Genomic DNA, 13,635 nt, shown 5'->3' on the forward strand with positions numbered 1-13,635 from the left:
GGTGAAGAAAAGTAATTTTGGAAGAAAATCCTTTAGCTCCAGCTTTTGCAGCTGTTGAAATCAAAACCAGTCATTTGAGCCTTCCCAGATGAGTCCCCTATGACCCATAGAATCCCTAAGCATAATAAAATGTTTATTGTTCTACATCACTTAAGTTTGATTAGTGGTTGTTGCATAACAATAGTATAGTACCTCCTCAGTATACCCAGGGGACTGGTTCTAGGACCAACTAAACTACCCCATCCATATACCCAAATATGTATATACGCAAGTCCTGTATGTAGTCTGGAAAACCTGTGTATATGGAAAGTCAGCTGTCTATATCCAGGTTTGCATCCCCCAAATACTGTTATGTTTGTTTGGTTGAGCAAAATCAGTGTGTAAGTGGACCTGCACTTGTTGTTCAAAAGTCAACTGTAGTGAAGAGATTTCTTCTTTTTCTGTAGGGTTTGAAGGTAGTAAACATACGTATCTGAAAATTTCCTTAACCTCACTCTTTTTTTTTTTTTTTTTTTTTTTTGAGACAGAGTCTCACTTTGTTGCCCAGGCTAGAGTGAGTGCCATGGCGTCAGCCTAGCTCACAGCAACCTCAAACTCCTGGCTCAAGCAATCCTCCTGCCTCAGCCTCTCAAGTAGCTGGGACTACAGGCATGCGCCACCATGCCCGGTTAATTTTTTGTATATATATTAGTTGGCCAATTAATTTCTTTCTATTTATAGTAGAGACCGGGTCTCGCTCTTGCTCAGGCTGGTTTTGAACTCCTGACCTCGAGCAATCCGCCCGCCTCGGCCTCCCAGAGAGCTAGGATTACAGGCGTGAGCCACCGCACCCGGCCTTTAACCTCACTCTTAATTGGTGGTTTAATTGACTTTAGAATTCTTGGCTATAAAGTAATGCTCAGAAGTTTGAAGTTATTTCTCCATTGTCCTGTTGCATCATGTTTGCCAATGAAACATGATGTAAATCTGATTCTCATTCCTTTATGTTGGCAATGTTTTTCCCTTTTGAAGCTTTTAGGATTTGGGGATTTCAGACATTTTATCAAAGTGCATTTAGGTAATCGATGGGCCATTTTGTCTAAGGACTCATGTCTTTTTATTTGTCTCAGTAAACTTATTATAGTACTCTAAAATCTTTAACCCTTTACTCTTTTAACCCTCTTTGGAGATCTTTACTTTTTGATTAATTTTAATTGGTTTCACCCTTTCACTGTGTTGTCCTTTATCAAATTTGTGTGCTTCTTGGCTGTTTTGTTGATGATTTTGTTTGCTTTTTGAGATGCCTTGTTAGCTTCACTGCAAACATAGGTCAGTTCATTGCTGCCTGCATCCCGAGATCGGTGAGGACAGTATAGTACCAGAAAGAATTTAGGTGTTTGTGGTTTTCCTAGGTGTTACTAGATACTGGAAAACTTCCTGGTCTTTTGGGAATAAAATACCTATACTTACTTTTTTTCATCCATGGCCTGAAGGCAGAAGAGAAGCCAACCATTTGTGCTTTACAGAGGTACTTCAACCAATAACTCTTTAGTTTCCTTCAGGGAAGTTTATCACTTTCCATTTTTGCTGCTTCAGAGCAGGAGCAACACCCACTTTTGGCATCAGTTTTTTTCCTGGGTACTATGATTACCTCCCTTAACCTGATGTCTTTTGTTTTTCATTAATGAGATTATTCAACATTTTTGGTTCACCCAGGATACTTACGTCTTGTTTGTTTTTTAGGACTCTCTTAGAAATTAAGGAGCAGGTGGGACTATGGATCAGGTGCTCAAGTCTGTCATCTTAGTCCACTTGTGGAGGCTGTGTTTAAAATTTAGAGATATCTTATATGCTTTGTATATGGACCCATAGTTCTACTTTTTCTTCTGCCACTTCTTTCTTAGGTCTACTTTCATTACCAGGTAGAAAATCTACTCATGTGTTTCTTAATCTTGTATCTCTTCATCTATCCTTGGATGTTAGTATTAATGAAAAATCTCTTTTTGTGAATTATATTAAGAAGAAGATGATGATTTAGATTCTAATCTTGACAAGACTACATGGACTATGTTATCAAGTAAAAATGCCATGGTTTGCATAAAGTTTTGGAAAGATATTGCCTCTGCTGCTTGCATTTTTTTTGTTTGTTTTTTTGTATATCAAAAAATATTTAGGATGATTTTCAGGGACTAAAATAATCACAGTTTTGTCAGGCTGTAAAAGAGTCAGTTTTGAATATATTTGCATAGGCTTTTAAGTAAATGAAAGTGTTTATTTTTCCCCTAATCTGTTGATTCACTTGAGACTTTATTAAAGAAAGATCTTTTTTTCTTCCAGAGCAACATCTTAGACATGTCGAAAAAGATGTTTTGATCCCTAAAATAATGAGAGAAAAGGCCAGAGAGAGGTGTTCTGAACAAGTTCAAGGTAAGATTCAAATATTCATATAAAGATCAAATTTATTTTTAATAATATGATCTGAATTTAATCCTTAGCCTCAGAGTCAAGTAGTCAGTGAATTAATATGTATGAATTGCTTCTCACCCTTTCACTGAAATACAGTATTTCAGCTTTCAGAACTTCTAGCAGTGTTCAATTCATTTACAATTTAAAAATATTCCCCCAAATTACTAGTAAAACATTTTTCCCCCAGAAGTACAGTTATATATTGAGAAAAAATTTTTATGAGTATTTTGAAGAACTGAGTTATTCTGTGATTTTGATAGGGAAAGAAGAAAGATCAAATCTAACATGTACCTGTTTTTCATCTATCAACATATTCATATATATATGTGCGTGTGTGTGTATATATTCTAAGATGATTTTCTTTGGTGTCATTGTCTATTACAGAATTGTTAATGGAATCCCAAAAGGACCTACAATGAGTTTGAGCTTTTTGTTTTATGTTTCTAAGTTTGGAGATATTTATGTAAATGCTTGCACTAGGCACCCACATGTATGTTTTTCTTTGGAAAATGTTTTTTAATATGAAATATTCCTATATTCTATAAATCTAGAGACATTGTTGATTAATATGTAACACTGTAGTGAAAAATGTAAACAAAGCAGTGGAAGATAAAAAATGAGGGAATAATACATTTGTAAGTGATGAGTAACTAGAAAAACAGATGGCAATGTTACTGTAGAAATATCTATAAAAAATAAACAACCTCTTGGAGTGGGCATCAAAAAGAAGTAGTAAACTTTTACTGACATATGCTATTTTTCTGGCTCCCCTTCTTCACTTTTCCCTGTGGGGAGGGACCACAATAATTTTTAGAGAGGATGATGGGCTGTACTTCCACTGCAAGTTTCTATACAGGGGAGCAGGGCTGTGTCAACTCCAAAACTGTGTCATTTCTGTCCCCATCTCTGCTGTCAGCCCTTAGAGAGGACTTTTGCAGTTGATAGATGGGGACAATAAGAGTAGTTCCTTAGATTCTACAATGTGACGGTCATTTCTTTTTCTTAAGTTAAATGACTTATTATGACCTATTCCATTTTTAAATCTATCCATAAGTTAGTAATTTAAAATAAGTAATCATTCTGTAGTTTTGCTTTCACTGTGAATTAGTTGTTTAATCAGAGCACTTTCCTTCAATGCCCACCCCCAAGTGTCAGGAGAAACTAAACCATTGGCACCTGCAAACAGGGTTTGGTGCACATCTGGCATTGGCAGGTGTCATGCTGATAGTCACAAGAGGTATGTTCTCCACTTGCATCATAGAACTTTAAAAAAATATACATCCTGATTCAGGTGAGGGAGGATAAAACTTCAAAATGGATAATGAAATTATAGGGTTAACTTTTCACTACTAGGACAATTTGCTTATTATTGATATCAGTCTAAAGTTATAAAAATAAGTTGTATTTATGCTGTTTTGTAACACATCGTCCTGATACCTAGAATGAAAGAAAGCCAGCTAACTCAATTATAGATTTAATTTTTACTGACGATTCAGATGAAAATGCAGAATGATTGCATGGCTTTAATTTTCAGAAATGCCTTTGTTTACTCTTAGTGAAACTTTGTTTTTAGTTTTAAAAAAAAAAAAGACTAGAGTATAACTTTAAAATATTTGTGTTGCACAACTACTACTTTGTAATAGTACAGAAGAGAAAGTGTTTAATTTTTACTTCTTTATCAAAAGTTGTTTAGGATGTTGATGGTTAAGTTTTGTTTTTTAAATATCTTTACAGTCTGCTGAAGACTTGAAAAACATCTTAAAATCTGTGATTCATTTGGATTATTTCAGTGCATTTGCTCTTATTAGAATGTATGTTATAATTGATTTTTGAATATTTAAATGTCTTATAGGTTATCATAGATTGATTTTTTGGGGCCATATGGTCCAAAATAGTGTTTTAGAGTCCAAAATTGATTATTTTATAAGATAAATCCTTAGTATTTTCCCTGTTTAACCATGTAAATTAGGAAAGAATGAACATTAGTATTGCTCAGGCAGCATAACAAAGCTGCATTTAAACTGAACAATAAGACATAATTTAGAATCAGGACACTTGCATTGTAGTTTATTTACTGTTTATAGCCTTTGCTTTATTAATTATAGGATTTTATATAAAAGCATTGTGCATGCTAATTGTTTGATTCTTGGATAAAGATATAGGAATTTTAATAAGTGATCTGACTTTCTACTAAATGCCTGAAACATGATTATGTAGAAAGCTTTTCTGTTTGATTTTTTTTTTTTTTATGTCATTTCAACACAGCTGATCATAAGAATTGGGTCAGACTGCCAGCAACTTAGGTTTGTGAAGGGAATGGAACAGCTTTTCCAGGGACAAAGAGAAATGAAATCACTTTCAATGAAGGAAAGATGCCTCATTATAGTCACCAACAGCAGTTATTGACAGCTACACTTCCTATTAACAAGGAGCATTTAACTAAGAGTTTGGCTGTTGGATCTTTGGACTTGATCTAATTTGCTAGCATTAATTAGTTTCTTTTGAGCACAGACACTTGGTGCTCACAGCTATAGATTTGGAGGGCTAATTAGGATAGAAAATTGAACAGAATTGGGTAAGGCATTAACCTTCAACCATTACCAGCTGGGACACTGATAAAGACCACAGAGTCCAAATGCTCCCTATTGATGTGAGGAGTACCCTAATGAATATCAATTTCAGCCAGGTTGCTATATTCTTACTAGTTCTGTCTTCATTATAATTTTTTAACCAGCTTACATGATACCTTCATTATACACTATTGGTTTTTACTATACATTGATTTAGTCTAAGTTACATATTTCACCTAATGTTTAAATACAATTAAAATGTCTTTAGCAGCAGATAACATTTAGAATATTTCATCATTATATACTCTAGTACTTCTAAAATTGACTGTAGTCAATAATTACATGATTCTTATTCTACAGTGAATTTGTGTAAGTTCCAGTAACTACACCATTTCAATATAATGAAAACTGTAACCTAATACAAAAAATCTTAGCTTTTGGGTGACAATTAATAAGTAATTATATTATTAAAATAGTGTCAACTTTAGGATCTTTGTATGAAATATGTTTTTAATAATGTAAAGCAAGAAACATAAAAGCATATGTTTCTTTTTGAAGAGAAAAAATAGTGATCACCTGTTCTTTTGGAACTTTGATTTGATTAGTAAAGGTAGCTTGACTTAGAGATTAGATACTTACAGAATTGAGAATACTGTTCTTACTATTGTGGAAATTTTGACAAGATTATAAGCTCTGTTAGTATCAAAAGATGAGTTACTGATTTAAATATAAATATCAACTTTATAGTATTCTTCTTTTGCCAGAAACATTATTGGCAGTGAATAGAGCCACTAAAATAAATGACTAAAGTATATTGGTAATTGTATGGTTCTTAGATAAAGATATGGGAATTTTAATAAGTGATCTGACTTTCTGCTAAATACCTGATACATGAAAGCTTTTCCATTTGATTTTCTTGGTCCACATTAAAACAGTGAACATTGAATGCATGGGGAATGGAACTGAAGGAAAACTTTACAGTGGCTAAATCTCTTTCTTCCTCCTCCTTTCCTCACCTCTGAAAAGCCAAAACAGAAATCCCGTTCTAGCAACTGTGACTATGGGATCATTGCTCTTTCTTGGATCTGTCCCATTAACAAGGCCTGAGGCCCATCTGAGGTCCAAAACAAGTTTATCAGGCATCATATTTTAATGCATTAGTTGTCTCTATTGTGTTAGCATTTGGTAATACTATATATTTGCACATATTTTAGTGTTAGTCAATTATTACATCACCAGGAGTTACCAATTTGTATCTTAGGAAGATGGTTTGACAAACGCTGGAGGGTACTTTCAGCTTTGGGCCTTTTTCTAGCTGTTTGTATTCACTAATTTAATGATTTATATTTTTTATGTTAGTAATGTTTTTTAAAAATATTGTTTGTCTCATATATTGATAAAGAATACATTCTAGTATTATAAATTTTTCTTCTGGAAATAGAACTTCTGTCAGATGAAGAGTCACTGAATGGCTTTGTAAAAATTCCTTGTTATATTTTTTTGCTTTTTTGAATTGCATAGTTGACATTTGATATAAAGTCGCTGTTAGATAATGATGTTTGTTTTAAAAATAATAAGAGCTTTTTTTTTTTTTTATTTGCTATGAGAGATCAAGACCAAAAAAGTACTTTGTCATCAGAGATAGCTTGGAACTTTCTTTAACCAAGCTATATTCTCCTTCTCACTGACTCTTTTCATCCCTTGGGCCTTCTTTTGCCTTATTTTAATGTTTCTTTGATATCTATGTTGCAGTCTTTGATATTTTGTCCAGTAAGTGGGGTATAGTTTTGAAGGAATTATATAAAGCACAAGGAAGCATGGATTGTTTGTTCCTTGGAAACATTACAGAGCTATAGTTAAATAATACAGAAGCTTGATAAAATGCCTCTTCTATCAGTCACAAACAACTGAAGTATGTTATATTTTGCTAAATTCCAAAGATATGTGAATAGATTAAAAAAGAAAAATTAAAATGCTTAGGATATTCTTTAGGAAGTTTGCATGCAGAGAATTATCAAAACTGTTTTGAAACAAGGTGGAGGACTACATAGACTTTTGAACCTGCCAAGAACTTTTCATTTGTTGTTTGAACTATACCATTATTTCACATATATTTTTGTCATTTAACCAGTTCATCAATATTAACTAACACAGAAGTGGAGATGCAACACATCTTGACACTGGGTTTAGATATATTAAGAGGATAATAATCAGCAAGTATGATGAATATATGTTATGTATAAGATTATGTTATGTACCCTAAGAAATACAAATAGATGTAAGGCACAGTTTCTGCTCTTTGGACTTACACTGGACTGTGCCATGGGTCCCCAAGCCCATTCCTGGGTTTGGTGATGTGCTGGGAAGACTCATAGGACTCAACATATAGTTGTATTCATGGCTAAGATTGATAACATCAAAAAGATACAAAACAAAATCAACAAAGGGAAAAGGCATATAAGACAAGTTCAGAGGAAACCAGACACAAGCTTTAAGAGTCCTTTCCTGGTAGTGTCACTCAGATGTGCTTAATCCCTCTAGCATTGAACTGTGACAACACAGGTGAAATGTTGTCTACCAAGAGGGTTCACTATGGACTCAGTCCCCAGTTTTTGTTGGGAGTTGGTCATATGGGCACCCTCTGCCTAACATATACCAAAATTTTAGATTCCCAGAACGAAAGCAGGTGTTCAGGATAAACCACACTGTTTGCACAGTTTGGGCACAGTGAGCCACTCTTATCAATTAGATAATGGTGGGAACCCTCCCAAAACCCAAGTTCTCAGATGCTAGCTAAGGCCCAACCTTGTAAGCAGCCTTTTCTAAGGGTAGTAGTGACATCTACTATGTTAACTCTTTTCTGCACATGGATACAATAAAAGTTAATTAGCAGGAAGTATTTGTGTATGCCTATCAGGCCTGATGTTATGCCAATGGAATCATGAGTAATAGACTTATATCAATGACAAATACAGCTGAATTAAAAATAACTTAAGAAAGTATACAGTAGTCCCTCTTATCCATGGTTTCAGTTACTCACAGTCAACTGTAGTCTGAATTTTGTCATATCATCATAAGAAGGGTGGGTATAGTACAATAAGATATTTTGAGAGAGTGACCATGTTCAACTTTTATTACAGTATATTACTATAATAATATGCTGCAATTTTTCTTTTTTGTTAATCTCTTACTTTACCTAATTTATAAATTAAACTTTATAATATGTCTATATTTATAGGAGAAAACATATTATGTACGGGGTTTGGTGCTATCTGTGGTTTCCAGCATCCACTGGGGGTCTTAGAATGTATCTTTCATGCATAAGGGGGGGGGCGACTATATAATGGTCATTGCTCATTGATCCAGTATTTCTCAGTGACATTTGTCAACTCATACCCCTATTATAGGTATCAGTGACTTATGATCGTCTTCTTTCCAAAGACAGGGCAGTTTCACAGTAACATTATATATAATTGAACACAAATACTCTTGAATAAAATGGCTAGTTTTCTTCTCACAGAGAAAGGTACAATATGTTTTAGTTTCAGATGTAAATGAAATCTTCAAATGCTAAATTTTTAAATGACTAAGTTGGCAGGAAATTGTGTCAGGATAGATGAATATAATATTTTAAACAGTTTATGCAACTTATTTTGAAGGTATATTTGTGAAAAGTCTACATTTGAACACAAAGAATTTCATGTCTTGGAACAAAAATATTGTTAAAATGAATAAATATTATAAAATCTCATAGCTTTTCTACCAGTACTTCATTGATAAGTTTTTATTATTCTAGTCTTCATAGATATTAACTTTCAGTTATTTTGCTTAATAAACTTAAATGCTTTCTTCTTATGAGAAATTAATTTAAAATTAAGTATGACCTTTAAACAGTACCATGGCCTTCTATATAAAATCTGAGTACAAGATCACACTTCACTTAAGCTACCTGATGATCCTCCAGTTATAATTGGCATTCTTTCCAGATAATCAAAGCCTGACACTGATAAACTTGTTGCAGATACTCACAAATAATTACAGTTTGACTGAAATACATTTTTATAGGAATGTTGTATGTCTGTTGGAAAAATAATAAAGGAGGCAGTTTGGTGTATGTGATACTCTGGAATGTATTAGACTGGTAGATTTAGAAACAGTTAAAAATAATCAGTCTTTTATTGGATGGTTAGGGCTGGAATTTGCTTTGAACTGTAATGTACAAAACAGATAAAAGTAGTATTTTATTATAATATCCTTCATTTTGTTACATTTACCAGAGTCAATAAATGACAACAATGTTATTTTATGAAGCAGATTTTAAATCAGACGTTATAGATTACAGTTGCAGCGTAATATATCTCTTTCGAATTTATTTTTGTATTTTTCTCTTTGGGGGGGATGCAAAGTATAGGTAGAATAACTCCTAAATCACATAAAGAAGCAATTCTAAAGGGTAATGATATTTTAGTATTTACTCAGATTTTCAGAATATTATTAAACAGATGATAGAGATTTTATTCTGAGGCCCATAAACAAGTTTATCTGGCATCATATTTTAATGCATTAGTTGTCTCTATTGTGTTAGCATTTGGTAATACTATTTGCACATATTTTAGTGTTAGTTATATCACTAAAAATATATTGTTTAGAAAGCAAATATAGAATTTTGAGATTCCTTTGAGCACTTGAGTGAAACCTTACGGTTATATGGAACATAGTCATTTGAAAATATTATTTATGTATGTCACTCACCATCATATGAACAGTGAATAAAACAGTGTCCTGGAGAACAATAAAATTGAGTAAGAGTAGTGGTGAGTGTTGGTGTTGGTTTTTCATAGGTGGTCAGTATAAGTCTAAATGAGAAAGTGACATTTGGACAAAATTCTTAAGGAGATGAAGGGGTGAGATGTGTAGATATCTCTGAGAAGAATGATCTGAGCAGAAGAAAATAGCATGTGCAAAGACTCTGAGAGAGTAGTGAAGCTGGCATCTTTGAGGGACTCCAAAAAGTTCACTGTGGTTATATTGGAATGAATGAGGAGTAGTGTGAAAAGGGAGGAGTTCAGCAGAATGATTGGAGATAGATTGGAGATAGAATTTAGGGTCTTGTAGGTATGAGGACTTCTAGCTACATAAGAAGAGAAATGGAAAGACAAAGATGGCTTTGAATGGTAGAGAGAGACAGGTTCTGTTTTATAATCAGAACTCACTGCTGTGCTGAGAATAGATGGAATAGGGACAAGGGCAGAATCAAGGACACCAGTAATGATGTGATTGATGTGATTGAAATAATCCAGGTGACAGATGATGGTGGTTTGAAAGGGTGGTAGAAATGGTGGTGAGAATGAGCACATTAGGATATATTAGGAAAGTAGAGGCAACAGAGAAAGAGATGACTTACCGTTATCTGTCCTGAACAAGTGAAAAGGTGGAATTGCAGTTAGCAGAGATGAGGAAGACTGTGTGGAGACATTTTATTATTTTGTCTTGTTTTTGGTGGTTGATAGATTAATACATTTTTGGACATGTTAGCTTTGAAGTGTCTATTAGACATCTCAGTTTAAAACCATTTTATTAGACTGTAGTAAAAATCACTATTTTAAAGGAAAGCAAAGGAGTATAAAATGTACAATTGTGATGGTTCCAATATTTTTCTAATATTTTTGTGTCAATTATTCAAGTTCTCTCTGTGCACAGTCAGTACACATGTTCAACTTGGACAGTGATAGATTTAAAATTGACCTTGAGTTTCCTTTTAAGATTCCACATAGACCACTTCCCTTCCAGAATAAACCATAACTACACTGATTTGTTAACTAAACAAACTATCGTTAAGTAGTATTACTATGTACAATATATGGTCCTTAGTACAGTGGGGAATAGAAACACATAATCTCATACTTCAATAAAGAGAGTAAATTGCCTATTCAGTATCATCTGACTTTTGCTACTATAATAGTCACGGTTAAAATTTAGGTATCTTTATGCCCAGCATAGGGCTCTTTCTATTATAACTTACCATTCGCATCAAAGACAGCAAAAACACGTCATCTGTGTCAATTTTAATCAGTTGGTAATTGCCTAATTCGCTGTGAATGGGATCAATCAGAAAGAACATCATTAGATCAATTAGCTGTATCTTTTATGAGGGGTGGATTTGGCAAGTGATAATATACTTTGCCTGGTAGTTGTCATTTATGGCCTATGTGTTAGTTTATTTCTGGTTATTACTTTTTAGTTACTGGATTGTGTGTGCTATGTGTTATTTATGCCAGACTTTCATCCAGATAGAAAAATTTTCTTCCTACAGCTTAAGCAATTTTTAGTTTTTATTTCAATTTCTGGGAACATTTGCACTATTGTTTCAGATGACACTCTTTCTGGGGCTGTAGCCCAGCACACACAAACTACAGGCCATTTACTTATTAAAACATGCATTCATGCCATTATATTAGTCCATTTTGTTTTGCTATAAAGGAAATAGCTGGCTGGGCAATATATAAAGAAGAGAGGTTTATTTGGCTTACAACAGTTCTGCAGACTGTGAAGAAGCATGGCACCAGCGTCTGCTTCTGGTGAGGGCTTCAGGGAGCTTTCAGTCAAGGTGGAAGGTGAAGGGAGAGCAGGGGTATCATATGGCAGGAGAAGGAGCAAAAAATGACAGGAGGTGGTGCCAGGCTTTTTTAAACAGCCTGCAATCCCATGAACTAATAAAGTGAGAATTCACTCATTATCATGGGAGAGCACCAAGCCATTCATAAGTGATCTGCCTCCATGACCCAAATACCTCCCACTGGGCCCCACATTCAACACTGTGAATCCAATTTCAGCATGAGATTTGGAGGGGCCAAACATCCAAAGCATGTCACCCACATACCATAATAATAGGAGTTACATGTTAAACTTAAAAAAAATATATAGTTTATAGTTAATAATACCTTTTTTTTGATGCTTGGTTTTTTTTACTGAAATTGAAACTTTCTTTTTTTAGTAACAAGGTCTCATTCTGTCTTCCAGGCTAGAGTGCAGTGACCTAATTGTAGTTCACTCTAGCCTTGGACTCCTAGGCCCAAGTGATCTTCCCACCTCAGTGTCCCTAGTAGCTAGGACTATAGGCACATGCCACCATGCCAGGCTAATTTTTAAATTCTTTGTATGGAGGGGATCTCACTATGTTGCCCAGGTTGGTCTTGAACTCCTTGACTCAAGCAATCCTCCCATCTCAGCCTTCCAAAATCCTGGGATTATAGGCATGAGCCACTGCACCAGGCTTCTTTTCTTGATTTTTGTTACTATATATCTTCTTATAAAAAATATCCTTAAATAAAATATTATATGATAATTAATAGTTAATTTTTAACTATATTAAAGATCATTAAAAATTAATATTTAACTATTTTAAAGGTCATTAACAAAAAGTGAACATGCTCATATGCTAACTAAAAAAGGTATAAAATCATATACATGGTATAATCCTATTTATAACAAAATGATACACATTTATATAGGAGAAAAGAAACACATCTAAAATTTAATAAGACATATCTGGAAATATTGGAAAAAAAGGGTAGATTATAGATCATTGTAATAATCATGTGTAATTTTTTCATAGTCTCCTTAGTTTTCCAAATGACTTGAAAGTATACCTAATTTTTTAAAAAAGAAAGCTTATACAATAATACTTATAATAGCTTATTCATTAATAACCAAAAATTGTAAATAGCCTAGGTTTCTGTAGAATCTCTAAAGAAGAAGGGACAGACTAATTGTGGTGTACTCATACAGTGGATTACTCATAAAAGGATATGGGAGGAAGAAGGTGGATTATGGGTCATTTTTATTTTCATGGCTTGTTTTTTAAAAATTTCTCTAATGAATATATTCAGATGCTCCTTGATGTACAGTGGGGTTATGTTCTGATAAACCCATTGTAAGTTGAAAATACTGTAAGTTGGTAATACGTTTAATACACCTAATCTACTAAATGTCTTAGCTTAGCCTAGCCTACCTTAAATGTGCTCAGAACGCTTACATTAGCCTACAGTTGGGCAAAATCATCTAACACAAAGTGTACTTTATAATAAAGTATTGACTATATCATGCAATTTATTGAATACTGTACTGAAATCGAAAAACAGAATGGTTTTACAGGTACTTGGAGTTTGGTTTCTATTAAATGTGTATCAAATTGGCACTATCATAAAGTCAAAATATGGTAAATTGAACCATTGTGTGTTGGGGACCTTCTGTTTTTCTTAAAAAAAAACTATGAAGAATCAAATGTTATATTAACTTTATAGTAGAAAAACCTATAAATAGAGAGGAAGTAAAATTTTGTATATGTCACATACTATAAACATAATAGAAAGATTACAAACTAAGAAAATGTATTTGTAACATATAAGAAATATTTGATACCCTTAGTGTGTAAAGACTTGTTTATTATCAAAGAAGTGATGAACATCTAATTTAAAAAATGAGCAAAGGACACAAAGTTTCTTTCTGATAAGTTACATGTTATTCAACATGAAAAATGTTTGCATTTTCAGTGAGTTAATTGCAAACCACACCCTATATTATTGTATATTTCCTATAAACTTGGTATGGCTTAAAAATA

At 33.4% G+C, this 13,635-nt stretch overlaps 1 protein-coding gene across 1 annotated transcript in view; it reads left to right on the plus strand.

The window, feature by feature from the left end:
- CMC1 (C-X9-C motif containing 1) overlaps positions 1–13,635 on the plus strand; it is a 72,627-nt gene that overhangs the window by 18,935 nt on the left and 40,057 nt on the right. The window contains exon 2 of the mRNA XM_012786804.2: positions 2,317–2,406. Coding sequence (XP_012642258.1) covers positions 2,317–2,406 — 90 coding nt within the window. The remainder of the gene's footprint in view (positions 1–2,316; positions 2,407–13,635) is intronic.

The sequence above is a fragment of the Microcebus murinus genome, chromosome 1, assembly GCF_040939455.1.
Source record: "Microcebus murinus isolate Inina chromosome 1, M.murinus_Inina_mat1.0, whole genome shotgun sequence".
Classification (NCBI taxonomy): Eukaryota; Metazoa; Chordata; class Mammalia; order Primates; family Cheirogaleidae; genus Microcebus; species Microcebus murinus.